At 36.7% G+C, this 26398-nt stretch overlaps 2 protein-coding genes across 47 annotated transcripts; one reads left to right on the forward strand and one right to left on the reverse strand.

The window, feature by feature from the left end:
• Positions 1 to 1511: 1511 nt before the first annotated feature.
• LOC105032164 (diacylglycerol kinase 1-like) lies at positions 1512 to 14491 on the forward strand. Of its 46 annotated transcripts, none has more exons than XR_012138910.1 (10): positions 1523 to 1655; positions 1757 to 2755; positions 2872 to 3135; positions 3611 to 3834; positions 4028 to 4731; positions 4809 to 4926; positions 9079 to 9245; positions 12317 to 12384; positions 13686 to 13971; positions 14192 to 14491. XR_012138910.1 is itself a non-coding variant. In XM_073252400.1 (10 exons), exons 4-6 carry the CDS (start codon positions 3980 to 3982, stop codon positions 4520 to 4522), a joined length of 360 nt encoding a protein of 119 aa, XP_073108501.1. In that variant the 5' UTR covers positions 1523 to 1655; positions 1757 to 2755; positions 2872 to 3135; positions 3611 to 3979; the 3' UTR covers positions 4523 to 4542; positions 4704 to 4731; positions 4809 to 4926; positions 12317 to 12384; positions 14192 to 14491. The 46 variants fall into 46 exon arrangements, 6 of the variants coding, with proteins under 6 accessions (XP_073108501.1, XP_073108497.1, XP_073108499.1 ...); XR_012138914.1 differs by lacking the exon at positions 9079 to 9245 and adding an exon at positions 11929 to 12011; XR_012138915.1 differs by having other exon boundaries at positions 4028 to 4577.
• A 1848-nt stretch (positions 14492 to 16339) lies between these two features.
• Positions 16340 to 25838, reverse strand: LOC105032175 (protein THYLAKOID FORMATION1, chloroplastic). The gene is made up of 5 exons (XM_010906547.4): positions 25529 to 25838; positions 22418 to 22688; positions 19596 to 19812; positions 17205 to 17320; positions 16340 to 16620 (listed from the first exon to the last, which is right to left on the reverse strand). Exons 1-5 carry the CDS (start codon positions 25698 to 25700, stop codon positions 16527 to 16529), a joined length of 870 nt encoding a protein of 289 aa, XP_010904849.1. The 5' UTR covers positions 25701 to 25838; the 3' UTR covers positions 16340 to 16526.
• Between the last annotated feature and the right edge of the window lie 560 nt (positions 25839 to 26398).

A 26398-nucleotide genomic window follows, 5' to 3' on the forward strand; every position in this document is an offset into this window, starting at 1 on the left:
TTACTTTCATGGATATATTCTCTCATTTTTCTCACTGCATTCTTTATATGATGCCACAATACAAATACTGTTGATACTGCTTCTTAATCATAGAAGAAGATACATGCATCCATTAATGAGATAAGCCGTAAATATATTGCTGAAATGAAAATAATTAAAAAGCAAATTCGGTGATCTTTTATTCATCTAGTCTCTTCTATTTCCTACATTAAATACATGGCTGCATGATTTTATTTAGCAATGAATAGCATGATGTTAAGATTATTTTAACAAGAATAATTGCAGAAGAGGATGTAGCTAAAAATAGTATGAAAATTCTTCAGCATTTTGACCATGAGTTAATCGCCCATCTTTTCATTTATTTTCTTTGATGCTATATAATATAGAAAAATAATTGAAGGAAAAGAAATTTTTGAGTTTTATCAATTTTTGAATCAATTTGGTTTGTTCTCTCTCAAACTAGAGCTCCCTTCTCTTTTATCTTTTTTTTTTTTTTTTTTATTTGCATACTAGAGCTCCCTTCTTTCTTATTTGTATGGAAATTTTTCCCCAATAAGTCACTAACATGACAATTTTTCCTCTAAACTATCTTTTTCTGCCATGTCTTAGCCCTGCAAGCGGCCTCCTCTTGCCGCATCATAAAAAAATATCACATGTACAGTTCCATTTAATTGTGATAAAAAATTAATAATTATGATTTAAATGAATAAGATTTGTAACATCAAAGATGATATTATAATTTTTGAAAGATCGAAGATCTAAATAATTTTTAGCCTAAATCTAAATCTCAAGATCAATTTAATAATTTAGCCATCATGCATCCGTTTCCCGTGACCTTTGAAGCTGTCTGATACCAATGTGGATTACCAGTAATCCAATATCTCCACACAGCACTTATCGATTCATCCGCGACACGTCTGAAAGTCAATACGTTGCTGATGGCCATTTAAGGAAGAGAAATTTTTTGTGCATGGTGGATGGTATAGAACCGCACATATTGCAATAATTGGCTCATGCACGATGTTAAAAAAAAAAAAAAAAAAATTTCTCGTGCCATGTCTCGGCTCCGTGTGCGACTCACCGCAGGCGGCGCAGGGTGCTTGCACCATCTGCGGTGCACAAAGAATTTCTCTTAAATGAATAGGCTGTTTGCTGTTCGACGTGTTAGAGGATTTCCATATATTAAACGGGACCCGCAAGAGGCTCAGAGGCCCAGTATCATCTGGGCCCTCTGAGCCCAGTATCTTCGCCAGGCCCGTCTTCTGGAATCTCGTATCCCATGGTCAGCATCATACATAAAAGAATGTACTCTGCATCTACATGAATGCCGCGTAATAGTTTCAGGTGGGTCCTGCACGAATTTCTTGATTTCTTGTTCCTTTCTCACGTGGCGGATCCGGCTGAGAGCATCTTTAGGCAGGGGAACCGGCGGTCTTTACAAAATCCCAATTCTACCCTTATCGGGGGCCACAACCCAACCTATAAATATCCGGATCCCTCGGTATCCCTTCATGGTCTCTCCGACCGATTTCTTGGGGTCGCCTCAGCCGAATCCCTCTGGCCGGCTCTTTTGGATTTGCAGCGGGAAAAGGAATCCCGTGAAGGAGGGCACAACGCTGCGAATCTCCTGAGATTTCCCCTGAATGCCTCCTCTGGTGCGCTTCTTTCCCCGTTACCATCTAAATGGGTTTCATCGATAAAGATTTCGATTCTTGCACCAATTTTTAGGGTTTTGATGCTTAATCTTCTGCCGCAGAGTTGGAATTACCTCGATGAATCTAGAATTATCGTTGAATTAGGGTTTCTATCCTTGTTTGTTTTCGATGGATCAAGAATCATAATGGAGATTCTTGGACTTTCGAAACCATCTGAATTTGTGTTTGGTTTGAATGCTTGGTTCTTGTATTGATTCATGGAGGGCGGGGGAACGGGATCTTCTTATTGAATCTTATCCTTATCCTGCGAAATTTGCACAATCCCAATTCTATCCCTATCCTGGGGTTGTAAATGTCCAGACCCCTTGGTATCTCTCCGTGGTCTCTCCGACTGGCTGATATTTCTTGGGGTTGCCTCAATCGAATCCCCTGGCCGATCTTTTGGATTCGCAGCGGGAAAAGGAATCCGCGGGAAGGAGGGCACAACGCGGTGAATCTTCTGAGATTTCCCCTGAATTCCTCCTCAGCTTCTTTCCCTGCTACTATCTTAATGGGTTTCATCGATAGTGATTTCGATTCTTGCTCCAATTTTTCGGGTTTTGATGCTTAATCTTCTGCCGTGGAGTTGGAATTGCATAGATAATCTAGAATTCTCGTTGAATTGGTGTTTCTATCCTTGTTTGTTCTCGATGGATCAAGAATCATAATGGAGATTCTTGGACTTTCGGAACATCCGGGTTTATGTTTGGTTTAATGCTCGGTTCTTGTATTGATTCATGGAGGGCAGGGTAACTGGATCTTTTTATCGCATCTGGAAGCATAGCATGAGGTTATATGACGTCATGCTTTAGTTAGGTTGCAGCTTTCACCGCTGTTTGTCCGATTTGTTCAAAATTCCCAACTGTGAGTTGTTTTGTTAAAATCTGCCGCTTCAAATCTGGCAAGGTGGACTCTTTTACAATAAAAGAAGGTTATCTTGGTCCCGTCGATGCCCCTCTCTGCTGCCCTTGGATGCCCTATCTGAAAAGAAAAGCCTGCTCTCCCTTCTCGATAACATTCAGCTTTCCTCTGACCGTTCTGTTGGAAAGCAAACAGCAAGGGTATCTTCTCCTGGCTTTTTTTATTTCTGAATATCCGAGGTGTCAGATGGTCTTTTGCCTCGATGAAAGCCCCTTCTAATATTAAATGCTTCCTTGGGTCTTGGCTTGCTTAACAGACTGAGTACAAGAGAGAATCTTTCAAAAAAGATTGATAAATTGCTGGGCGGCTCTGTCTTCTGTGATGATTCATCCGAATGTGAGAAGCACCTCTTCATCCAATGTCCTTTTGTGGCTAAAATTTGGGAAGGGATTTGTATCTGGCTGCAAGTTCCACGATTTGTATCTTACGTGGTGGAAAAGCTGCTTCCCCAAACCTCCAAGACCAGCAGCCCTCATGCTCATTGCAGCCGTTTGCTGGTCCTGCTGGTCTGAGCGAAACGGTAGGAGGGCTTCATTTGATGGTTTATCGTTTTCTGTTCCTTTTTTTTTTGCATTTACATTCATTGTGCATGCTTGTACGTGTTTGAAGGGTGGTTGCAGAGCTCTATGCTTATTGGAGTATGGCCCTGCTTACAAACAGTAGGATGTGAATGGGATAGGCTTGGTCATTTTCAAAATTTCTGTTGGGTCAAACTATGTCTTCATCTAAAACAACATGAATGTGGCCCCAGATAGGGCATTGGGCTAAGCCTGTATGCGTAAACGGCATCTTATTATCTACACTAAAGTTTGTGTTTGGGTGCAGATTGAGAAACAGATGAGAAGTTGCCATTCTCAAACTTCCTTTACATTTCTTTTCGCACCCATTGGGAATGGATAGATTAACCCTGCACTAGCTGCATTATATATTAGCAGATTAGCTTGGATACATCTGTTACTTTTAATGCATTTCATAATCAATGGTGCCAATTACAGCTTTTGCAGGTTTTGATCTTTAATGCTTCAGATATGATATGATGCAAATGTAGGAGGTGGTTACCACTTACCAGAATGGGAAATTGCAGTTCTGGGACTGATCGGCTGCTGAAGGAGTTTTATATCCCCAAATACATACTGTTACCAGAGTTATCAGTAGGGCATCTTTCCCAGTTGTCCTATGATAGTTTTTATCCACACCAAAAGCAGTGGTCGACTTGCAGGTGATTTGATTGTAACATATGGTGCACTTCTTAACAGAGTATGGGTACTATTCATTCATATGCAGAAGATTATTACTTTGAATAGTACCCCATATGATCAGATTTTAGACTTAAAACTAATTTGTGTCTCATGTAGACTAAGAACATGCATTCAGAATGTGTGTGGGTTCTATTTAAATTGTATAATTTTCAGGTTTTGGATTTGAGTGAGGAAGCATCAGATATGGCACTGCACAAGCTTTATTGCAATTTGGAAAAACTCAAGCCTGAAGGAAATAGTCTTGCTGCTGAAATTGAGATGACATTGAAACTGATAGTGAGTAAAAGGGTTCAAAATAAAAATAAGAAACCATCCCTCCTCGATCCTAATCTTTATGTAGTTGTAATATATCTGAAATTCCCAGTGACACGGGTATTTCATTAGGTTGGATGTGGTGATGGTACAACAAGTTGGTCTGCTGGAGTAGTTTGCGATCTCAAACTGGCTTACCTGCCTCCTATTGCTACGGTGCTTTTAGGAACTGGAAACAACCTTCCATTTTCATTCGGTTGGGTGTGTGAAACAATAGAGTTCATTTTGAACTTTTTGAGTTTATCCAACAACTGTTTGTTTTCCATGTACATGCAGCCTGGTGATTTATCCAGAAATATACTATTTATGATGGAACTCTTGGAACTGGCCATGTGAAGCTGAAATCTTATCTAGAGGTAGTGATGAAAGAAAGATAAATGAAAATCAATAGGTAGAGCACTTTGTGCAACCTGCTTTTTAGGATAAGAAGTATAAATTGGTTGTCACATACATCATCTCATTTTCTTTGTGTTCATAGAAGTTCTGTTCTTCCATTTTCATTGGTTTGATTTTGCAGAATCTGATAAAGGATAAGTATGGAAAGAGTGAGTGTGCATTCTTTTATGACATTTTGATTTTTGAGGCTAAAAATTCTTTAATTGATAACAATTTCATACCTCAGCTGGCATATCATCAGGAGAATGTGAGCTCTGAGGCCGAGTTCTTGTGATCCAATTGCTCCTCTGGAGTTGCCATATTCACTGCATGTGTTTCATCGTGTTTCAGATACAGACAATGTGGTAAGATAGTCTCCTATTCATCCATATTATTTCATATTAATATTGTTGCTCCAATGGACTATAACATATTTTTTAGGCTTTAGAACTGTTGATTTTTGTACTGTTCTTCCACAAATTTTAAATTTACTTTATACTCTTTTGGTTGAAGGTAATTATACTACATGTAGGCTCAGTTGCTTCCAGCCGGTGATTTCAGCTATTGCTTTTCAAAAGTTCAAACTTGTTATGTAACTTATCTTCAAAAGGAAGCTCAACTGCCAACCAACCTACAATTAAACAATTGTTATTTTGAGTTGAAGCACTTTGGCATTTGGGGGCATTTATTAATGTTGTACATATAGCTTAAGGTGCTGTAACCATAATTGCTTAATTCCAGCACCATGCAGCCATAGTAACGAGTCCTCGGCCAAGGATTTGTTCATGAAAGCTCATAGGGTTTTTGTTTTTCTTATGCGTGCATGATATCTTTCCTTGTTTAAAATCAAGCAGTGAAGGTGAAAAATTTGTAATTTAGGGAAATGAGTGAGTAGCATATGGGGAAGTGAGAAGGATTTTGGTCATATGATTTATAGAACTAGAATTTAGAAGATCTAGATTCAAAGGTAGACAATGGAAGAGAGTATTGTTTGCAACATTCTAATGTTTCATTGAGCCGGAATCAATCCATGTTGGCTAAAATGGAAACTGATCAGTTTTGACCTAGATCAAATTGTTGGCCTCCAGTTTCATGTTTTCGGCTTGTTTGAATAGTTTTGTTCAGTTTTAGTATCGGAACTGACCGATTTTGGACCAATTTCACTGGTTTTAGTCAATTGCGGTGGAAATTATAATCTATAGACACTATTTTAAAGCTTTATTTTACAGTTTGATGTCATATTGTAGCCATTACCTCATTTATTTAAGTACATAGGCTATATAATTAATTTGTTTTCTTTCCTTTTCCCTGAGTCAGGGGATATGTAATAGTTATAGCCCTTGATGGGACAATGCCTTTACTTTTGTAAACTTAACATAAACAACTAATACGATACTTTTCACAAAAATAATATTTTTATATACAAAATAAATGCAAGGTTCATAGCTACATGCATTTGATTAAATAATCTCTTAACCTCAAATATGTGAAAAAATAAATGCTTAAATTCAACATTTTAGTTCTAATAAAAAAATGAAGAAAATATTTAATGTACTAGGCACTAAAAAGCTTCATATTTGCCAAATATAATGAATTGTACTAGGCATTACTTTCATGTTGGGCTTATTTTTTTTCATGATTGGATGGTAAGAGTGAGTCTGGGGAGGCCCGGTTGAATGATTGAGTTAGACTATATGGTAGAGATTAAAAGCTTTATAATGCAAGCTTGGTTTAATATTCACCAAGTTCTGAAGGCTAGATTGTTTGAAGTGGGTGAAATGATAGGAACAGAGCCGAGATTTTGCTAAGTAAGAAACAACTTAGTATCCAATTTCGCTAACTGAGGCCATAAACTCTGATTAAATTCTCTTGTATGGAATATCGACTTTAGCCTAGAATTGTTGAAACTACAAAAAAAAGAACCTACATAACACCAAAGACTTCTAAATATTACACGGTAACCTTTCATGTCTTCTTCTATTTTTTACTTTTTGATTTTTGTTCCTTAATCTGTTTGTTCCTTAATCTGTTTGCTGAAACTTCAAAATTTAGAGTGAAACTTCTGAAATAATGAAAACTGGAACTCTGAAACTTAGAGTGCGATAATAGGGAAGGAGTTGAGATTTGGCTAAGGAAGGAAGAAACAACTTAATAGTTAATATCCAATTTCACTAAGTGAGGCCGCTAATATGGAGTTCCATAGATACGATAGCTTTATTTCACCACAAGACAGAGGCTAAGTCGCAGAATGCATGTACATATGTATATATGTATGTACATAACGTACGTATGTACATGTGTACCAATGTATGTATGTATGTATGATGTCATTATGCTTGATCAGTTTTTATGTATGTATCAGTATACTCGATGAATATCTCTTGTATGCAATGCTAACTTTAGCCTATAATTGTTGCAACTGCAAAAATAAAGATCCTATATAATGCAAAATACCTCAAAATATTAATTTACGTCATAACTTTTCTTGGTTTTTTCTTATTTTTCTTCTTTTTTAAAAATCTTTTCAACTAAAACTCCAAAACCTAGAGTGAAACTTCTGCAATCACTAAAATCAAAACTCCATATAAGTCGAAACCGAGACCAAAGTTTGATGCGGGACAATCCTAAAGGAGAGAGAAAAAAAAAATCAATCCTAATGATTAAGCTCTCTTCTGTTCATCAACAACAAATCACGTCCGGTCAGGGGCTCATTATTCCCAGGACAGACAGTATAGTTGCCTATATTCTGCTCAGGAGGCGTGATTGATTGATACGAGACTAAAGCGAGATCAATCTAAATGATACAGACGAATACCATTCGAGAGATCAGTAAATAACTAGCAATTGAGAATTTCATAAATAAATTGCAGAAATTAAACATGCTCGCGAGTAAATGCAAAAAAAAATATGAATGGAACGAGAGAAAATAAAACATTAAACCCGTGAGAAAAATCCAAGATGATAAAAATCCAGATCGTGGTAGTTAAGAAACTACTCTGATTAGGGCTCTTAATCTTTTAACCAAACAGATCCATCGATAAAGAACTAGGTCTTTACCAACATCGGATTAAAAAAAATCAAAGATCAACTGTTAAGAAACGAAGGTCCTTGACAGCATATGATCTGTAGAATAAGAAATCACTCCCTCTCAGCACGATAGATGAAAATTCTGGAGGAGACAGATCTTCTCTTGGCGGAATAGGCTTGTGTGGGTAGATGGTGGAGTCGAATCAGAGTCGCAGGAACACTGGATCTTAAGTAGAAGGAGTAGGATAGAAAGTGGGCCTCATACCCTCTCCTTATGGGGCGATTTTGGGTCTCACACCCTCTCCCTCTCGGAGCGATTAACACAAGTATTTGTGAAGTTTGTAAAATTATTCATTGTTTCCTTCATGAAAGATACAAGGATTTATATAGGACTCTAAGGGTCCTGTTTCTTTAGGAATATCTTACCTTTTACAAGGAAGAAATCAATCTTCCACAAAAAAGTAAAGCATTATATGTGATAAAATAATCTACTATGGGAAAGAAATCAGTCCTCAATAAAATAAGTAAGTAGCCAAGAACTCTTAAGAAATTCTAGGGAAGAAATGGAACTCCATGTAGGTGCTTGATGCTTGACACAACTTGGTATGAGCACGGCACACGCTGGCATGCATATTTCTTCTCTTGGCATGTGGAGAGTGGTGGCTCCAAAGGTGACGTGGACAAATCCAAGTATGGCCCTATGGACCCAAAGCTAAATGCATTAAAAATTTATTGACTGAAAATAAATAACTGAAGTAGAATCAATCTAATGAGACTTCTTTGATCCAAATCGAATTTAAATCATATTGCCGATTTTTGATGGCTCTTGTGTCCGCACCAAAGTTGTGTTTTGACTTCATTTACATTTTGAAAAGAATTACTTGAGCTTTAACCTAATTATAAAGAGGTATTAATGCAACCTACTTGTTGGAACCTATTGATTGTTCAAGCAAATATTCTTTCTCTGCTTCATCTTTCCTATTTGTTGAAACAAAGAGGTACCAGTTAAAGTACACTACTAAGGATAATTTATAGGAGTAATGCGGGAGAATGTTAAGTGGAGAAATACTAGAGCATTCCACTAAGCTTCAAATCTACTTTACACAGTAAATTCATCCTGTTACTATTTTGTATAACAAATATCAATTGTGATTCTTTGTTATCAGTGTTGTCCTTCAGTGATCTTCAACAATTGACACCATAGCTTGAGACTATTATAGTGGTTGGATTTGGCTTGCTATAATGTTTAATCGAATAACATTTCACCACTTGGTTGTTATCATGATGTTGCAATTATGGTCATTTTCTTGTCTCATGCATCTTTCTTTAGTGCCAGCTTAGACCGAATTTGCCTCAGTACCTTGTTGTTTTTTGAGATAAAGGGAGGGACACCCACTTGTATAATAATTATTGAGGTCCAAATTCTTAGAGATGCCCCACCCAAGACTCATAACCTAGAACCTTTTTTTTTTCCTTTTTTTTTTTTGAAGGGGTCAGGAGAAAAGGGGAGGAAGGGGTTTAACCCCACATGGACACCCAGGTGTTGTCAAGATTCAAATCCGGGTCATTTGGGTACCATAGCCCAAGAACTTACTAATTGCACAATTTGGCGCCCATGGAACTCTTGGGTTTTAAGCAAAGAGGTACAACCATTAGGGTGAGCCCCAATTCACCTCAGCACCTTGTTGTCACCTTCACTTATTAACCAAATTGGTGCATTCTTGTAATGTGCATGTTCAAAATTTTGGCTCACCATGTTGGACTTATCATCATAATTACTCCACCTCTTGTTCTAGGCATATGGTTTTTGCTACATTACCCTTCTTGTGATCCTTCTTCCCATCAATAGACTATTATTTATTTAATGAGTTGCAATTTTGATATTAGACTCCACTTGTATTCCAAACTAAATTTGAGTATTGGTGTTAGAGACAGCATTATTCATTAGATTTGTTGTTTATACATAACGATCTATGCATATTTGGTATTTCTGCATTATGTTTTACAATCGATAGTTTGCAATAATTGTGTCATGTTGCTCTAAGTGGGTAGGCAAATACATGAGTGCCTGATTGATAAAAGAAGCTTATAGAAAAATTCTTCTCTGATGCACCAATTTCTTCTGCTGCATGGCTTGGGCATTATTAGAGGATCTAAGAATATAAATTCAACACAGCAGAAATAAAAGTGTCAAGATGAATTTGCAGTAAAACTAGAATGGACAGAGCCAGGAATGAGTGTATTAGAAGAGTTGCAGGAATTGCACCAATCAAGGACAAAGTAAGAGAGTTTTGAGCTAGATGGTACGGGCATGTACGATGAAAATTTGAAGTGGCTTTGCTAGGAAGAGACCCTTCTATCTTTGTTGAAGGATCTAGGAAGATAAGGGGAATACCTATGATAACGTGAATTGATTGACAAGGATTTGGAAGATTTTAAAATAATATCATAGGCATCCTAAATAGGATATGTGGCAAATCAGGATCTATAAAGCAGATCCCAAGTAATTAGCACAAGGCTTGATGGATATGGTGATGTTTAGCTTGATATGCTATACATCAGAGCACACCCTTGAGCTTTATCTAGAGTTCCCTCCAATTAAGTCTCTACTTCCACCATGGGAATGAGAGTACTTATTTTGGCACTTGAGATTGGTGATGGAAGTAACCTTAGTCTGACATGCATGACATTTGGCAGAAGTTGGCTTCCACGTGATTGTATCAAAAGAGTAGCATCCAATTTGTGCTTTAGAAGAATGCTTCAGCAGAAACAACAATCATTCATTCAAATGGATTAAGGAAACTCTGAAACTATTAGTTACCTCTAGTGGTGTTTCATTTCTGATTAAGTGCTAAAAAATCCAAAACATTTAATAATATTTCAAGCCATGATTATGCTTGTGTCATTTCACATAAGTGGGTCAACCTTTTTAAAGTTGCTTTCAAATATTTAGTTCCATATGATGTGAGATCCAAATGCTACATTTGTTTAATTAGCGTAGATAGCTAATCCATGTTGACGTGTGTCAAGGCAGGTTTGTCAGCCATGTCAGTAAGGATTTTGGATTTACTTCACTATGGGCAGTTTTCTTTGAAAGAGGACGTGCATATGCTTATAACCATGAAAAAATATTGGATAATTTTTAAATGGGTGCTAAGATGCTTATAACTATAGCATAGGCAGATGCTTATAATTTCAGAATCTCATGCCCACAATATTTGAAATGTGTTGATATCCTGTTGATGGGGGACACTTCATTCCCTTTTTTGGGGCAAAATTCCCATTTCGCCCCAACATGAACCAGTTCTCATGATGGTTTGAAACATTTGGGGAATTAATGAGTGTGGCATATCTATGATATTTTGAAATATTTGAAGTTGCGTGCATTATGGGCTTCAGTATTGTCTTATTAGATACATTTACATCAACAATCTTTTGATTTGTCCTCTTTCCGTAGATGGAAAATAGCTGCATATTTGTAATAATACTTTAGTTCTGCTCGTACATCATTTGATCAAAAAGATGTTCACATAATGTTGTGATTTTTATAACGGCATACCCGTCATGCCTGTACTCACATGTACATACAGATATAAGAAGACAGAATGTAATAAGAACTTTGTAATTCGGGAAATGCTGAGTAAGCATTTTTTTTCATGCTTGTGCTGAGTTCTCAGCATAAGTATGTGTCTCTCGGCAATGAAATTTTTGCATTTACTCATGTCTTTGGCCAAAAAAAGAATCCAGACAACTTTGTAGCTATTTGTTGCATTATGTATTATTTTGCCCACATTTAGCTCTATGCTTGCACTGTGATTCTTTTAGACAATATTTTAAACTCTTAACACCCATTCAGGAACATATCTCAGATCTCTCCCTGTAAGCAGTAATTTGTGAGTGTTATGTTAGTGCTATCTTCTAAAGCAAATAATTAAGAACAAGGAAAAATCTAAAGTTGCTAAGGTAAAATGAATGGTGGCATTTTAATAATTCAAAATGAATCATGTATAAACACTTTCGGTATGGTCGTTTGGTCGTTTGCATCCAAACTTGGCATAATACAATATCCATGTCTAAATATATGCTGCTTGAATGTGAATGTCTTCATGCTGACATGCAGGCTTGTAAAGAGTGCTTTCCAAAATTTTTACAGTATTTTTTTAATCTAAATATTTCACTAAATACTAAGATGATGTATCTTCTTGCTAGTTGCTAAGAGATTTCTATGATACTTTTTAATTTTGAAACAAACAGATGCACCAAATAACTCTTTATACCATATGTAAAACCAAATGACTTGAAAGGGTGGAGTGCAAATGACATTCTCTGTTTTGTTATAGGGATGGATGCCCAGGGATCATATGCATTTCATACTGACTGCAAGTTGCATCTGGAAAAATTGAAAATTCAGTTGGTTAATCAGGCCAGTTTTTCTAGATGCATGTGTAGAATGCGCATTATATATATATATATATATATATATATATATATATATATATATATATATATATATATATATATGAAATTTTGTCACTGTTGCTAGTAAATACTATCCACATGATTATATAGGAGCCATGTGTTTTCTGTTTTGCTTATTAATCTTCAACATTAACAATAATTTTATATATAATGATTATAGTTATTATTTTTACTTTACATCAAATAGAAATAGATGCATATGTGCCCTTTATGTTCACAGTCATCTTGCGATGGATTCTTATTTTGCAGACTACCTATGTCAAGCTTGGATGTACACAAGGATGCTTTTGTGCCTCTTGTTTTTATCCTTCTTCAAGGTAAGCATTTTATTTTGAAGAAATATTCGTAATAAATGAAATTCAGATTGTTTTTCAGTGTTATTTGTTGTCTCAGATCATAGCAGTTGGTGTTAATTACTCTATAAGAGATCAGTATTTCTGCAACATAGGTTCAGAGAATCAGTTATGATGATGGTACGATTAAGTATAGCTGATTAATGATAACCATTATTAACAAGTATTATCCCATCTGTCAGGTGGGGGAAAACAACCTGTGGGGCCTTTTTGGATGCTCAAATAGTCTGTCTGTGGAGTAATCTATATATGTTGGCTTTCAGGAGAATTGACCATGTGGGGGACAATTTGTACCAATTTGAAACATTTTAATTCATAGAATCCCAAAATAATTTGAATATGATAAATCAAGTGGAACTGGGTACTATCATATTTTCATAAATGTGCAAGCTGGTCGCTTCCCTATGAAACAAAATTCTTCTTATAAGTTGCTGCGCTTGGAATTTATCCCACGGATAACTTAGGATCTGTTTGGATGATTGGGCTCAAAATCCTGTGGGATTTGTGGCCCAAGTATCAAAAATAATGAACTATAAGCAGGTTGCCATTTGTTTACAAGTATCCAAAATCATTTTTTGAATGGGCTGGCCCGGATCTCATAGGGAGAAAAAAATGATTTGTTGAGGTCCTATGGGATCCGGACCAGCCCACTCAAAAACGATCCTAGATATTTATAAATATAGGGCCTAATCTACTTATAATCCAATATTTTTTATGGTTGGGCTGTGAATCCTATAGAATTTTGGCTGCAACCATCCAAACAGATCCTTAATTGGGCATTGGAGCATACTTGTAGTGCCATCTTTAGAAGATACCAGATGTTCGACATCATAGACTGATAGACCTTCTCTACTGTTTATGATGCCAATTCAAAAATTCAGGCCTATGTATAAGTTGGTCTAGCTATAAAGCACAAATTGGAAGAATTTTCTTAACTGAATGCCAACCACTTTAGAGGCCATGTATTTGTTGTTTTCTCTTGTTAATAAGTAGGGACAACCATATGTAACACCCCTCTACCCCTCCACACAACCCACCCACCCCCCACCCCCCCCCCCCCCCCAAAAACACACACACACACACACACAAAAGCAGCAGCTTAACATTTTAGGAAAACACTCTCTTGTTGTTTTGCTGAGTCATCTTCTTTTTAAGAGGAATTGATAGCATGGGCATGCAAAGTCAACCAGGCTGAGGCTTTTAAAGATTATTCGGTCAACCTACTGATAAACATCATAAAGTCACAATTTCAACAACACGTGCAGGACTCTAGATCAAATCGGCTGCTTTTCCATTAGACAATTTACTTGGAGCGGTTGAATTCAAATACAGGAACATAACCAGGCTTACAAAGGCAAAGATCATTAAAAAAACATGGCAAATGGGAAAAAGTTTGAAGTGGGCATGAGTTCGGCCTCCATTTTGGAGCCATGAGCACTTTGCCCTTAAATTATGCTACTCTTACAATTACTCTGAAGTGAGCATTGTTCACTTGCATGTGTATGGATAAACCGGCCACCTTGTTCATCTTGTAGTGGGTTGGACCTTAAGGTATGAATTTTTCTTGGATATTTCTGGTTTTGAAATCCATTGGAAAATAGCATTGTTACATTTTCAAACTATTTTGGAGTAGTTCATGGAAGAGATTTAACTGCACGATGATTACTCTTTTTATGTCATATCATGCTACCTATAGACATGAAAATGTTCTTCAATGATTTTCCGTTATCTTAATTGGTTTGTCTTATTGTGTACCCATTTTTGGCATTAGGTCAATTGTTTGTCTTGCCTAGCTTTTCTGAATCCCTGGGGAACTCCAAGTACAATGAAACAGAGAATGTGAACTCATTAGCATGACCAAGTTTTCTACATTCATATCAACGGGACTCAACTTCTATAGTTCTCTCCTCTTTTTTTTTTCTCATTGTTTCTTATATTTAGATTTTGATTTTATGGGAACACTTATCTTCATTGTATGTGGTTGATGTCCTTCTTGAGGTTGTGGGTTTTAAAAATGCTTGGCATGGGACTCGTCCTGCACACGTAAATGAAGTACTTGTTATTTCTCAAATGACCAAGACACTAGTATACGAATAGAAATGAACTAGTAAAAATTGATGATATAAAGAGATGAAATTTGCTTCTCTAAGGGGAGAGGGCATATACTACTTTCACTCCAAAATTAATAATCAAGCATCCAAATTGATACTCTATAATCTATATCATTAAAAATGTCTAGAAACCAAAAATTACGTATTTCAATTCTCTCTAGCCTATGGATCAAGTAAATACAAAATGAATGATTAAAATAATATGATACAATATTTTGCTATGATCTAACAATTGAAATTTTTTGATTTTCAGTATATAAATATATACGTTTTAACGTATGTAGATCATGCTTTATAAGATGAATTTTTAATTTAAATGTTTTACCATGTATCTTAGACCATTTATTTTTCCATCTTTTTGATGCATAGGTTAGAGATTACCAAAACATGTAATTCTTTATTCTAGGCATTTTTAATGATATAGATCATGATCAAAGATATAGATCTTCAATTTTTGGCGTACCTGATTATTGATTTCAGATATGAAAGGATTAGATACTCTCCTCTCAAGAAGAGTATAGTCTTTTCTATATAGAAAAATGTTATCAGAGTTTAACTCCATTGCCTAGCATGAGTATAGGCAAAACAACTATCTGAGTTAAATATATTCTCTAATCACATATAGGCAAATCGTATTCAATTCAGGTTTCGTATGCTGACTGCACATACATGAGACTTGGAGAGCCTTGGAAGCACCCTCTACTAGGGGGGACTAGCCAAGATGCTTGCAAGTAGAGCTGATCATCAGGCAGGTCTCAGCCTAAAGTTATACTCAGTTTTGGTTGAGTTTTGGGCTGAGTCTATTTAAAATTTGATATTTTCTATGCCCAAGTCCGGTCCATGATCAGCTGTACTTGCAACCCAGAACTGCATTAGCTAAATGCATCCATAATGCCTCAGTACCCTCGTGAGTTATTACTCATGATACAGAAGTGAACAATCCAGATGCGGATGACAAGAAGTCCGAAGAGGAAGAAATTTGGTGCAGCAGATGCATTCGCATAATTAGATTACGTTAGCAGTACTTATTTTAGTTGACTCGTCTTTAAGGTTGTCCCAAATTTTGTTGCACTGTTATTGGTCAAGGAAAAAAAAAAAATACAAGTTTTGGATTCCTGGTTTCATGGTTTTGAAATTGGAAAAGAAATACATTGGGGCCAATTGACTGGCACATTACAAGCAGCCTTTTGCTGCATCTTCAGCTAGTCTCATGGAATCGAACATGATGGTTGCTCAAAGTCATGCAGCTGAAAATGTGCCGATACTTGGCACGGTAGCTGCAGGTTCTTCTGGAATAGTCAATCCCTGTTCTAGTCCAAGATACATTCTCCACAGCTGCTGATGGTGGTGGGTCCTCCACGGTTGGATAGGGTTTAGGGATTTTTTTTTATTTATTTATTTTAAAATGGAAGAGAGATGGTATTGGTAGTGGGCTGGCCTAATCGAGTTCGAGTCCGTGCTCGAATTTTGGACCTCAATCTGACTCGAAGCCTGATGCATCGGATAAAGATATGATCCAATCCAATCCAAGCCACTTCCAACCTCAGCGAAGCTCAAGTAGGTACACGATAAGCCATTTATCTTTTGCATGCCACGTATGCTTGCAACTTCGCATTCGAGTTCAACTTTTTAAAACTTTGAACCGAGGGCACCATAAAAGGAAATATGAAGCTGTCAATGTAGCAAAGGGAAAAATTGCATTGCTTATGAGAACATTGATCACATGCCCTTTTGCATATTGCAATTAGTAAAGCCAGCAATACGATGCCACATTCAGATGTGAAACAATAGTTGGAATATGGAGCAGCTTAAAAAAATATGATGCTTGGATATCTGAAGTACAAAATGACACACATTACATGCGAGAAATATTCTGATATATGGCACAAGCAGCTTGACGGTTCTATCTTGCTCCAGTTGAGGTCAAAGAAAAACAAGGTGACGCTTCCCCGAGCAAAGCTTTGGAAAACAGGTCAAAACATTGACTTTGCTGAATCATTGCCCTGCATAATGAAAATCTCCCATGCATTTGGTAATGGCCTCGTTAGCTTTCTGGGATTCTACTTTCTCCTCTCTTTTCTTCTTTTCTCTGCGGAATTAAATATCATATAAAGAACATATTAGCTATTTTAATAGTAAAGGAGGAACTTTCATAAAATTAAGCCACAGTTTTAATACTTAATTCAAACTTGTAACGGAATACTGAGTTAAAAATAGGTTTTCCAATCACCATTTGCTCAAGCTAGGGGGAAATGCATGTAAATTCAATAAACCACATAAATATAATTGGAGGAATATGTCAGCATATTGCCTGCCACTGCTTGGGCTGCAATATCAGGTTTGCAAGACCCACATTGGACCTTGGTATCCATGTATTGCCCTCTTGACATTCAGATCATGTTGAAACAAACAAGCAATTATAGCATCTCTTGCAAAACAAAACAAACTAATGGGCAGTTAATATTTTCTGACTTCTAAAGCCCACTGTCTTCGATCCCATGGACCCAAATCTTATGCAGTAATTTTTTTAAAAAAAAGAACTTCACAATGCATGCTTAAGTACAACCGAACATACTTGACAAGCTGTCATATGTATATTGATCTAATGTTGCATTATGATAAGAGAGCAAAATAAACTGCAAGATTTTCTTTTGGGGAAAAAAGAAAAATTACCTATCAATATATTCCTTCAAAAGCTCCTTGGCCTGAACCAGTTTTGAAAGAAGATTGCGGTATACATCGAGGTCCCTATCCACACTTCGTTTATTTATGTTTAAGGCAGCACAAAGCTGTCAAACAGAACAAACCAAGTCAGCATAGACCCACAACTAGGGAGAAACTGGATTTTCATGGAACAGACTTTATACTGCGCATTTTTCAATCATTTGGACAGGCATAAACACAAGCTTGTTAAACAAAATGAACTGAATCTGTATTTCTCAAATGAAACTTAATCCTTAGTCATGACCTACATAAAACATAACATAGAATGCAGCAACCAAAACAAGTGCTATTTTGCAGGCAGAAGCTTATACGTCAAAATGAATGAACGAACTGTTTTTTAAGTAGAAGGAAGCAAAATTTGCATATTTCAGCTAGAATTCACAGAGGTTGCAATTGCTATATCTACCTAGAGATCCAGCAACCAAAACAAGTGTTGGAGAAACAATGAATAGAAGTGACTTCAGGCTCCTGATAGACTTACTGTGAACCATAGCAAGGCATATTATCTGCTTCTTAAGAATGCAATAGTGGTAGCATAAATGCAAAGTTGAATATAAAAAATGTAAAACCAAAATCTAGAAACTTTTTGAAATACTAGCTCACTATTAACTTATCTGACAATCACATATAGATAATGTTTGAAAATTCTGGTTCACTATTCTTTAGGTCTTTGCATGTAGGGGTGTCAACAAGCTGAGCCAAGTATCAGGCTGCTCAACTCGCCCGAGTATATTAAAAGAGCTGTCCGAGCTAGGCTTGATCTTTGAGCCAAGCTTTCCCACTGTTTTTGAACTAAGAGCTGTTCAGGCTTGGCTCTGGTGCTAAGCTCCAAAAAGATGTTTGAGCTCGACTTGTTTTTCAGCTGAGCTGAGAGCTTGAATGACCAAATACCAAAACCGAGCCCAAACTGCTCGTGCTACTTGCATGTGCTGCTTCTGTAACCAGAAATCTTGGATACAAAAGTAAGTAGACATCAAAAAAGACCATATTGGAATAAATTCTCAATAGGATCTTAGGGTATACTCTCAGATTGGCAACATTGTGAGTCAGCATAAGCTCTAAATACTGAATACCAACAAGGAGACCAATTTCCTAACATTAATCCAAGGCTCAAAATGCACATCATGACCAAGATATATGACAGCGGGCTGCCAATATGTTGCCCTAACAGTCCAGAGATATACACCATTGTGTTGACTGTTGACCATGCTGGCTAATATCCATATGTATCAGCTTGTATAGATGCACATTGAAGCAATACAGACTGATACAAGATACTTCATGATATAGCCTAGCCCCTAATTTTTACCATTTTAAACCTATGCTCACCATCTTTCATGGCCTTTTCTCTATTCAACATTATCTGGAACTCATGTACTTCGGCTTTTCTATTTTTATTTACAGGATATGAGTATCAATCTACAAACTGCACATGGTCATGGGGAAAGTCATTCCACATTGTAATACACTATACATAATTTTTTCCTGGTACTGTCAGTATGTGATTTCCTCACTGTATTTACAGTATGTTTAAACCACCTAATATATGTTGTTATTATGTTAATGATAGTAGTATGTCCTTATATAGATTTTTCATGAATGTAAGGCTTATGTGAGAATATAAATGTGTAATGATAGCTTGTTGATAAATAACTCAAACCCACTTATCACTATTTTAAAAAGCTGCCAACTGGGCCACCTAGGTTTAAGAGGTCCTTTGACAACAGAGCTTAGAGCCCAACCACTTGGACAGCAAATAGATCTGCCCAGCTAGCTAGTTGGTATTTAAGCACCTGACCCAGGCCCATGCAGGATAGGGGAATTAGGTTTTGGCAATACCCTTAAATGGCTTTAAGTATCAAGCATGCAAGGCAGGCATATTAGAACCTCCAGTAATTTCGTGCTCCAACTTACAACCTACCAATTTAACTTATTCTTGAGTAGCTCTTTATCTATAGTTTTGTATAGATAATTCATCATTTGGTAGATTTGCTTATCGCATTAGCTTGTCCATTAACATGCCATGCTATGCTGAAATGTATCCTTAAATTCGGGTAATAATAAAATAAAGAAATTACAAAAAAAATAGTTTAAACATATATCTGTAAGGAAAATTCCATGGTTGCTGGACCGACAATAAAGAAAAAATAATGTTAGCTGAAATATTAGTTATAAGACAGCCCAATTTATAAGCAACAACTACCTCTAAAATCACGGTTTAATAAGGGAAGGAAATATACATACTATTGATCAATATTAAAATAACCTAAGATGATTATAAAGAAATATAGAATGCAAAGTGTGTGTATACATCAGCAAATATGATGAAAAAAGTACAACCTTTTCTAAGATTGTTGGTTCTGTTGCATTTGCCAGCTCAAGTAGACGAAACAGTCCAATTGCAAGGAATCGACTATAGCTGAAATTTCCCTTACCCTGCGCCCGTTCAGAAATATTTTTCAGAATATCTTCAACCTCTCCTTCTCTCGAAGAAAAATCTACTAATGTATTTGCATTTTGAGCACGAGCCCACTCTTCCAACTTTTGTGCATCACATCTGCAGTGGACAAGCATAGCAAGCTTAAATTATATGGATCATTGAAAGACTGAAGGTCACAGTTGAAGACTTCAAGCATGTTGAATGCCATAATCACAAATACTGTCTAGGAGAAATTGGGCTAAAGATCTTGTACTTGTGACAGCACTTCTGGATTGTCTAAAGATCTCATAGTCTAATAGCAATGTTTACTGACAGAAAGAAATGAAACACATGTTCGAGAAAAACACCTCAAGAATTCCATAAATAAGTTGCTTGACAATCAAATCTCAAAATTTAAAAGATCATTCTTCACAGTAACCTCCTCCTGAAGATAAAGTGTAGCAACAATAACATACCAGAAACCCCAAACCATTTACTAATTCACCCAAAAAAAAAAAAAGAGGAGGATTCAAATGGGAGGCCCATTGCTGATGCATGAAGCAAGGTCATGCAACTCATGCTGAAACCAAAAGAATGTCACATGCTTTATCAGTTTCCAAATTATGCAAATGTCAGTCATCAACTTATTGGTTCTCTACTATAATTGAAGGACAAGATGGAATCAGACCAGTAATTTCAGTGCTAGCAGCTTTATACCAAAGCCCTGGCTAAAAAACTATGGGCAAGCATATTAAATTAAATTTACAAAAGCATAAATATTCTGATGATAGGACCATTGCTTATGCAGAGAACAAAGGCCATCCAACTCAAATCCTGAAAACAAACAAACATTACATGTGATCATCAATTTGCAAAATATGCAAATCCAATGAACTTTGCAGTTTACCAGTCATCAACTTCTTGGTCGTCTTCTGCAATTCAAGGGCAAGATAGGATCAGACAGGTAATTATAATGTTGCTTGATTCATGCCAAAACCCTCATTAAAAACGGAGCAAGCATATTATAGAAATAATAGTTTTGCTGGTAGGGATGGCAAAATTAACCCGACCCGATGGGTATACACCCTACCCGAACCCAGTCAAACCCGAAAAATAGGATTTGACTGGGTTTGGGTAAAACCCGAAAACTATAGTACGGGTATGGGTAGGGTATGGGTAGTGCTATTTTCTACCCGAACCCGACCCGAACCTATGGATATGGGTAATATCCGAACCCATATCCGAATATATATATATACACACACATATCCGAATATATATATACATATACATATATACATATCCGAATATATATATACATATACATATACATATACATATATAATATATATATATATACACACACACACACACACACATATACACACACACATATATATGATCTCTCTCTCTTTCTCTCTCTCTATATATATATATATATATAATTATATATATGTATGTATGTATATGTATGCATGCATATATGTATGCATGTATGTATGTGTGTGTGTTAGAAGTGTGTATGTGCGTATGTATGTATGTATATATATATAATTGGTAATTCTATTTTTGATTGATAATATGCATAAAATTATTTTACTTTTTTTTTTTGTATAGAATGGATGGGTATGGGTTGGGTATGGGGCGGGTATGGATTGGGTATGGGGAAATGGGTTACCCACGGGTATCCCCGAACCCGTTGGATATGGGGATGGGTATCTCTTTTCTTACCCGATTGGGTATCGGATAGGGTTTGGGGATGGGTAGTATACTACCCGACTCAAACCCTACCCATTGCCATCCCTATTTGCTGGAGATCTTAAAATTTTCCACGAGAATCATATGATTGTAGCAAACTCTAACATAGAAAAAGAAAACTTTTTAGAACTAAACATGCCTTACTTTTACATTCATTTACTAATATACAATATGTTTGTCTTGCTCATTAGCTATAATCCATTTTATGTTTCGCACCTTGTCTCACTCATGTGGAATCTGTTATCCTATCACGATCCAAAACTACAATACAACATGCATTGCACGTGGCTGGTGGATAGAATAATGATTGGAACACAATGCCAGAGAGAATAACAAATGCTGGTGACACAAAGCCTTACCATCTCCCAAGTGGCTCCACCGGGGAGTCACAAACGTGAGGAAAAGAGTTGGGGTTCAAACTTGGGCGTGTAGTTGCAGCCTTAGATTTCCCATTACAAAATGTATTAAAAAGAAAAAAAAAAAAAGGATGACCTAAATTTCCTAAAATTTAGGAGAAGGTTATCAGGTGCATGTCTTACACTAAACTCATATGCATGTAACAGTACAACTTATAGGGCTCTATATAGTTACCAGTTCACCTGGCATCATGTTATGAAGCTTTTACCAGGTCAATATGGTACATTCATCAACAAGGCATTTTGTGACTAGGCCACGTGCAAAAATGTAATAGGATTAACAATATGACCATGAATTTAGCAAATAACACTAGTATTTTTTTTTTAGATTTCACCAAAAATGACTGATTGTGATGAAATTTCATATAATAGTCATCAACAAAATGAGCAGCAGCTGTTCGTTGGTAGTAATTCCAGCTGCAGAAAGGTAAGATAAAAATTCAAAAAGTTCACTGTATTATATATTATGAATATATCCAGAAATATTTATAGTTCTTACTGCCCAAGAACAAGACCTAGAATTGTATGGTTAGAATATAATGGATTTGCAGAAGCCTAGGAAGATACACCTGTACTGTTCTGGATCCTCCTTTAAGGCCTGGATATATGCACTGAAGATGGCATCTCGATCATCATTGCCAGGATATCCTTCCATCAGCTGCTCAAATACAGTCACAAAGCCAAGTGCAAAGACAGCATCATATTGATAAGTTCTTTTGTACCTCATTAGATGATGCTGTACAAGGAGTTCTTGCAATACACTATTGTATATGCTCGGAATGGGGCGCTTGTATGACTTGAGAAAATTTAACTTTGTTTCTGCTACAGTAGGTGGCACATCTGGAAATTAAAGGGAAAAGAAAAGAAAAGAACAGATAATGAAAATTCAACCAGCTCTACAAGAACAGAACACGAAGCTAATTAATGAAAGATAACAAAGTATATGTTCAAAATAACCAATTTCTGTTCATGTATCAAGAATCATTCTATTGCATGGTCTATTATGACCCAACTGCATTTATGGAACCCAACTCTTTTACAGAACTTCAGACATTGATTAAATGGGGGGAAGAAAAGGTGAATGTGGTGCAATTTATGGAATGTTCAATGAAAGGGCTAACAAGTGAAAAAGAAATATTGTTAATTACATTTCTATACAATTAAAAAACAACAGAACAGAAAGCCAAGTGATTGGAGCACAATTTAGCTTCTAAGAAGAATTTTCACTTCATCATACTCTTTATAACACAATCATTATCATCCTCAAAAGAGAATTATTTTCAATAAATACTTCAAAGATGAGAGCTTATTATACAATAATAAAGAAAAATAATTTCTAGACAAGGGCAAGTAGAAACAAGTTGGATATATGGGTTCCACAAAACATGTTGAGGTACTCAATTTAGTTAACAGGCAAATAAAGGTGCAGCCATATTTGTGCAGAAGTACATGCAATGAACAGCACCATACCTTCTTTAAGACAATACACTATTCCATTAGTCCATAAGTTACAGGCCGATCTTGCAGCCAGCATTACTACCGAGAGACCCCAGAGGCCCAGACCGTCATCTACAACCTTTAGGGTTGTATTTAGAATATATTAGCATGTACTTTATATCTATTGTCTCTAACTACCTCCTAAAATATCTGTTTTAAAGAAGCCTCTAAATTTATTTAGCTTCTCACCATCACAAGAAGAGTCCGAACTTGCCTTACATGGGAAGGAAACAGGAGTTTGAAATGATCTACTTGCTGGATCAATTTTTGACTAAATGACTCGGTGCATTCCGTTTAGTTTTTAAGTACCCTCGATAGAAGGGGCTCTCAGTATGAGTATGTGCATCGCTAAACTCAAGTCTAAGCCCATTATATTGGCAACTTAAATATTAAGCTCAAGTCTAAAGACAACCTAATTATAGTCTACAATGAGTACAAGAATGCAGAAAGAAGACAATTATAGGAAGGGCTTTGTTATCCTGTGATATGGGCCAGAAAAATTAGCCTATACACAATGTGGCTTGCACATTTAAGTTTTTGGATTTTAGGGTTCTGACATGTTCCTGCACTTGGATATAATATGCAATGGCATAGTGCTGCTCATGAAATTGAATTGTCATACCAAAATTAGCCAGAAGTGTTGGATCTTTGGAACACCCATATCCTGCGTCCTGTCAAAGGATACTTTAAAGCATGTGTCATATCCAATTATTTTAGGTAAAGAATTTCACTGAAAAATTCAACTCGGTCTAGCATCAGAGCTTTTTTTTTTTGCTTTTTACATGTATCAACTGTATCGAAGATTAATTTGCAGGGGGGGAGAAAAAGATGTATGGTAGTATTCTAGTGTCAAGTTTTCTGATGTTGAAGTGTCAAACACTTTGGGACACTTGAAAGTGATGATAACAATCTATGACGTGTTGCTTTGAAGGTAACAAAAAAGGAGACCACATGATCTATAAAGATTATAGCTATATTTGGGAAAAGATTGAGGTGCCAATTTGAATGACGTTGTATCTGTTATCTGCATCATTCTCATATTTACTTTCATGATAAGGGGTGCAGAGCTCTGTACCATCTGTATGAATCATATAATTCTGCATCAAAGCAATATTATGCACTTGTATTTGCTGATACATTCTGATACCAGCTGATGTCGCAATTTTCCATTCTAATTCTATGGAAAGGAAAAAAGAAAAGAAAAGGAAAACACTTATTTCTGCAGTGTACCAATTGTTAAAACTAAAGCTAAGCCATAAGCCCATAATACACAAGCTTTTTAAGAGCTTCTTGTGGTACTGGCACAACTCAATGCGGACCACATGGCCATGCTCAGGCAAGGGCAATGAAGTTCAGTAAACATGCAGCAGGAGTTCAATCCCTAAGGACAAGTTTACCAAGCTGTAGTTCATATTGGGCACAGGTTCGATTGATATGCAACTCAGTCCTAGCCTGAGGCCTGAGTGCAGCTTGACTTGAGCAGAGGCACTATGGTGTGTGCCTCCACGATATGAAAGGTGCAAAATCTAGCAACCTACTGCCCGATACACTTCTCAACATGCCGCTTGCATGCAATGCCAATGTGTCAATTGTTTTTGGCAGAAACTTCATCGTTTTCAGCAGCCATGAATTTGATGTTGTTCTTGAACCGTAAGATTCTATATGCTGTTCTGTAGCTGAGCAAAAGTTGACAAAGATTCAGCTCGAGTAGATTCCGAAAAGGAGGATTTTCTCCTATTCTAGATTATTTCTCTATTACCTTATTTGGTCGGAAGAAGAGGTCAATAACTTGTCCAGAACCTTTGATCTTTTGAACAGCAATCAAACCCTATTCTGAAATATCAAAATACCAACCCTCTTCCAATCGAACATAAAGAACGTAACGTACTGACCCAAAAATTGACACAACCACGGGAGAAAATTTCGAAGCCAAAAACTTGGGATCTAAACATAAAAATCTCGGCTAAGAAAAAGACACCGCAATTCGAATAATACTGACTCACCCAGAATTTCAGAAAGATTTCAACCAAAACAATCAAACTCTACCGGAATACTATAATTTTTTTTTCAAAATTTCTATCAATAAACCATAAAAATCAACAGAAAAATCCCTGATCGCTGCGACCACGTACTTGATCCTCGAATAAATCACAAATTTCTGAGCATAAAGTGGAAAAGCTCACCGCTTGAGGCGGCCAGGCACCGGACAGCCATTCGGGCGCCCAGCTTAGGGGGTTTGCAACGCACGCCACCGAAAAGAGGAGTACCGAAGGATCCAGAGGCGGATAGCGTCGGTCTCCTCTCCGAAAAGGCTTGCCGCAGCGAGGCGATCGAGACGGAAGAAATGGCTGCCATTAGGGTTAGGGTTTTCTTTCCTCGGAAGAGGGTGGGAGAGTTCTAGGGTCTGATATGGCTCCTCGTCGTCGTCGCGGGTGACGGGAAAGAGGAACCCCGCGGAAACCGCATTTCGAAAAGGGTTAAGTGGAAAGAGAAGAGGAGCGGAAGAGGGAGTAGCGGTCAGAAAGTGAAGTCTTATCCGGTATACCAAGAAAGTGACCCATCCAGTAGTTTGTGGACACGTACCCATACTCTTCACTCACGACTCACAAGCACCTTATTTTTTAATTTTGTTTTTTCGTGAATTTTAGTGGCGAGGACGGAGGACGAGGAATAATCGAAGAAAAGAAAAAGAAAGAAACAAAAGAGTATGATGTATAATTTAGCATCGAGGGCTTTTTTTTTTTTTTTTTTTTTTTTTTTGAAATGTGACCGAAACTCTGGATTTTATGTTTTAGGGCACCGTCAAAGTTGCCACCTCTGACGGACAACCTGTGCCAAGGTGATTTGACGTACCGATTTTTTTGCTCAAGGTGGAATGGCGGAGGGATTTCTAAAATAATTAGAATATAATGTCTACCTCCATATGCGACAATATTGATAATATTAAAATATTAATTACTAAATGCAGTTTTGTACATTGATTATAATATCTAATAATAATGAAAATAGTAAAACATAGATAATATATCTTAATGTAATTGATGCAACCAGAG

This window comes from Elaeis guineensis, chromosome 2, assembly GCF_000442705.2.
Source record: "Elaeis guineensis isolate ETL-2024a chromosome 2, EG11, whole genome shotgun sequence".
Lineage (NCBI taxonomy): Eukaryota > Viridiplantae > Streptophyta > Magnoliopsida > Arecales > Arecaceae > Elaeis > Elaeis guineensis.

What these genes read in the sequence shown, in the direction of transcription:
- LOC105032175 (XM_010906547.4), bottom strand. Translation starts at nt 25,700, where the DNA reads ATGGCAGCCATTTCTTCCGTCTCGATCGCCTCGCTGCGGCAAGCCTTT. An exon ending in GAGGATCCAGAACAGTACAG is followed by an intron (nt 19,813 to 22,417) that starts GTGTATCTTCCT and finishes TGTCCACTGCAG; the next exon opens with ATGTGATGCACAAAAGTTGG. An exon ending in AACCAACAATCTTAGAAAAG is followed by an intron (nt 17,321 to 19,595) that starts GTTGTACTTTTT and finishes TCTGTTTGACAG; the next exon opens with CTTTGTGCTGCCTTAAACAT.
- LOC105032164 (XM_073252395.1), top strand. Translation starts at nt 3,980, where the DNA reads ATGCATTCAGAATGTGTGTGGGTTCTATTTAAATTGTATAATTTTCAG. An exon ending in AGATGACATTGAAACTGATA is followed by an intron (nt 4,151 to 4,258) that starts GTGAGTAAAAGG and finishes GTATTTCATTAG; the next exon opens with GTTGGATGTGGTGATGGTAC. An exon ending in TTCCATTTTCATTCGGTTGG is followed by an intron (nt 4,388 to 4,462) that starts GTGTGTGAAACA and finishes ATGTACATGCAG; the next exon opens with CCTGGTGATTTATCCAGAAA.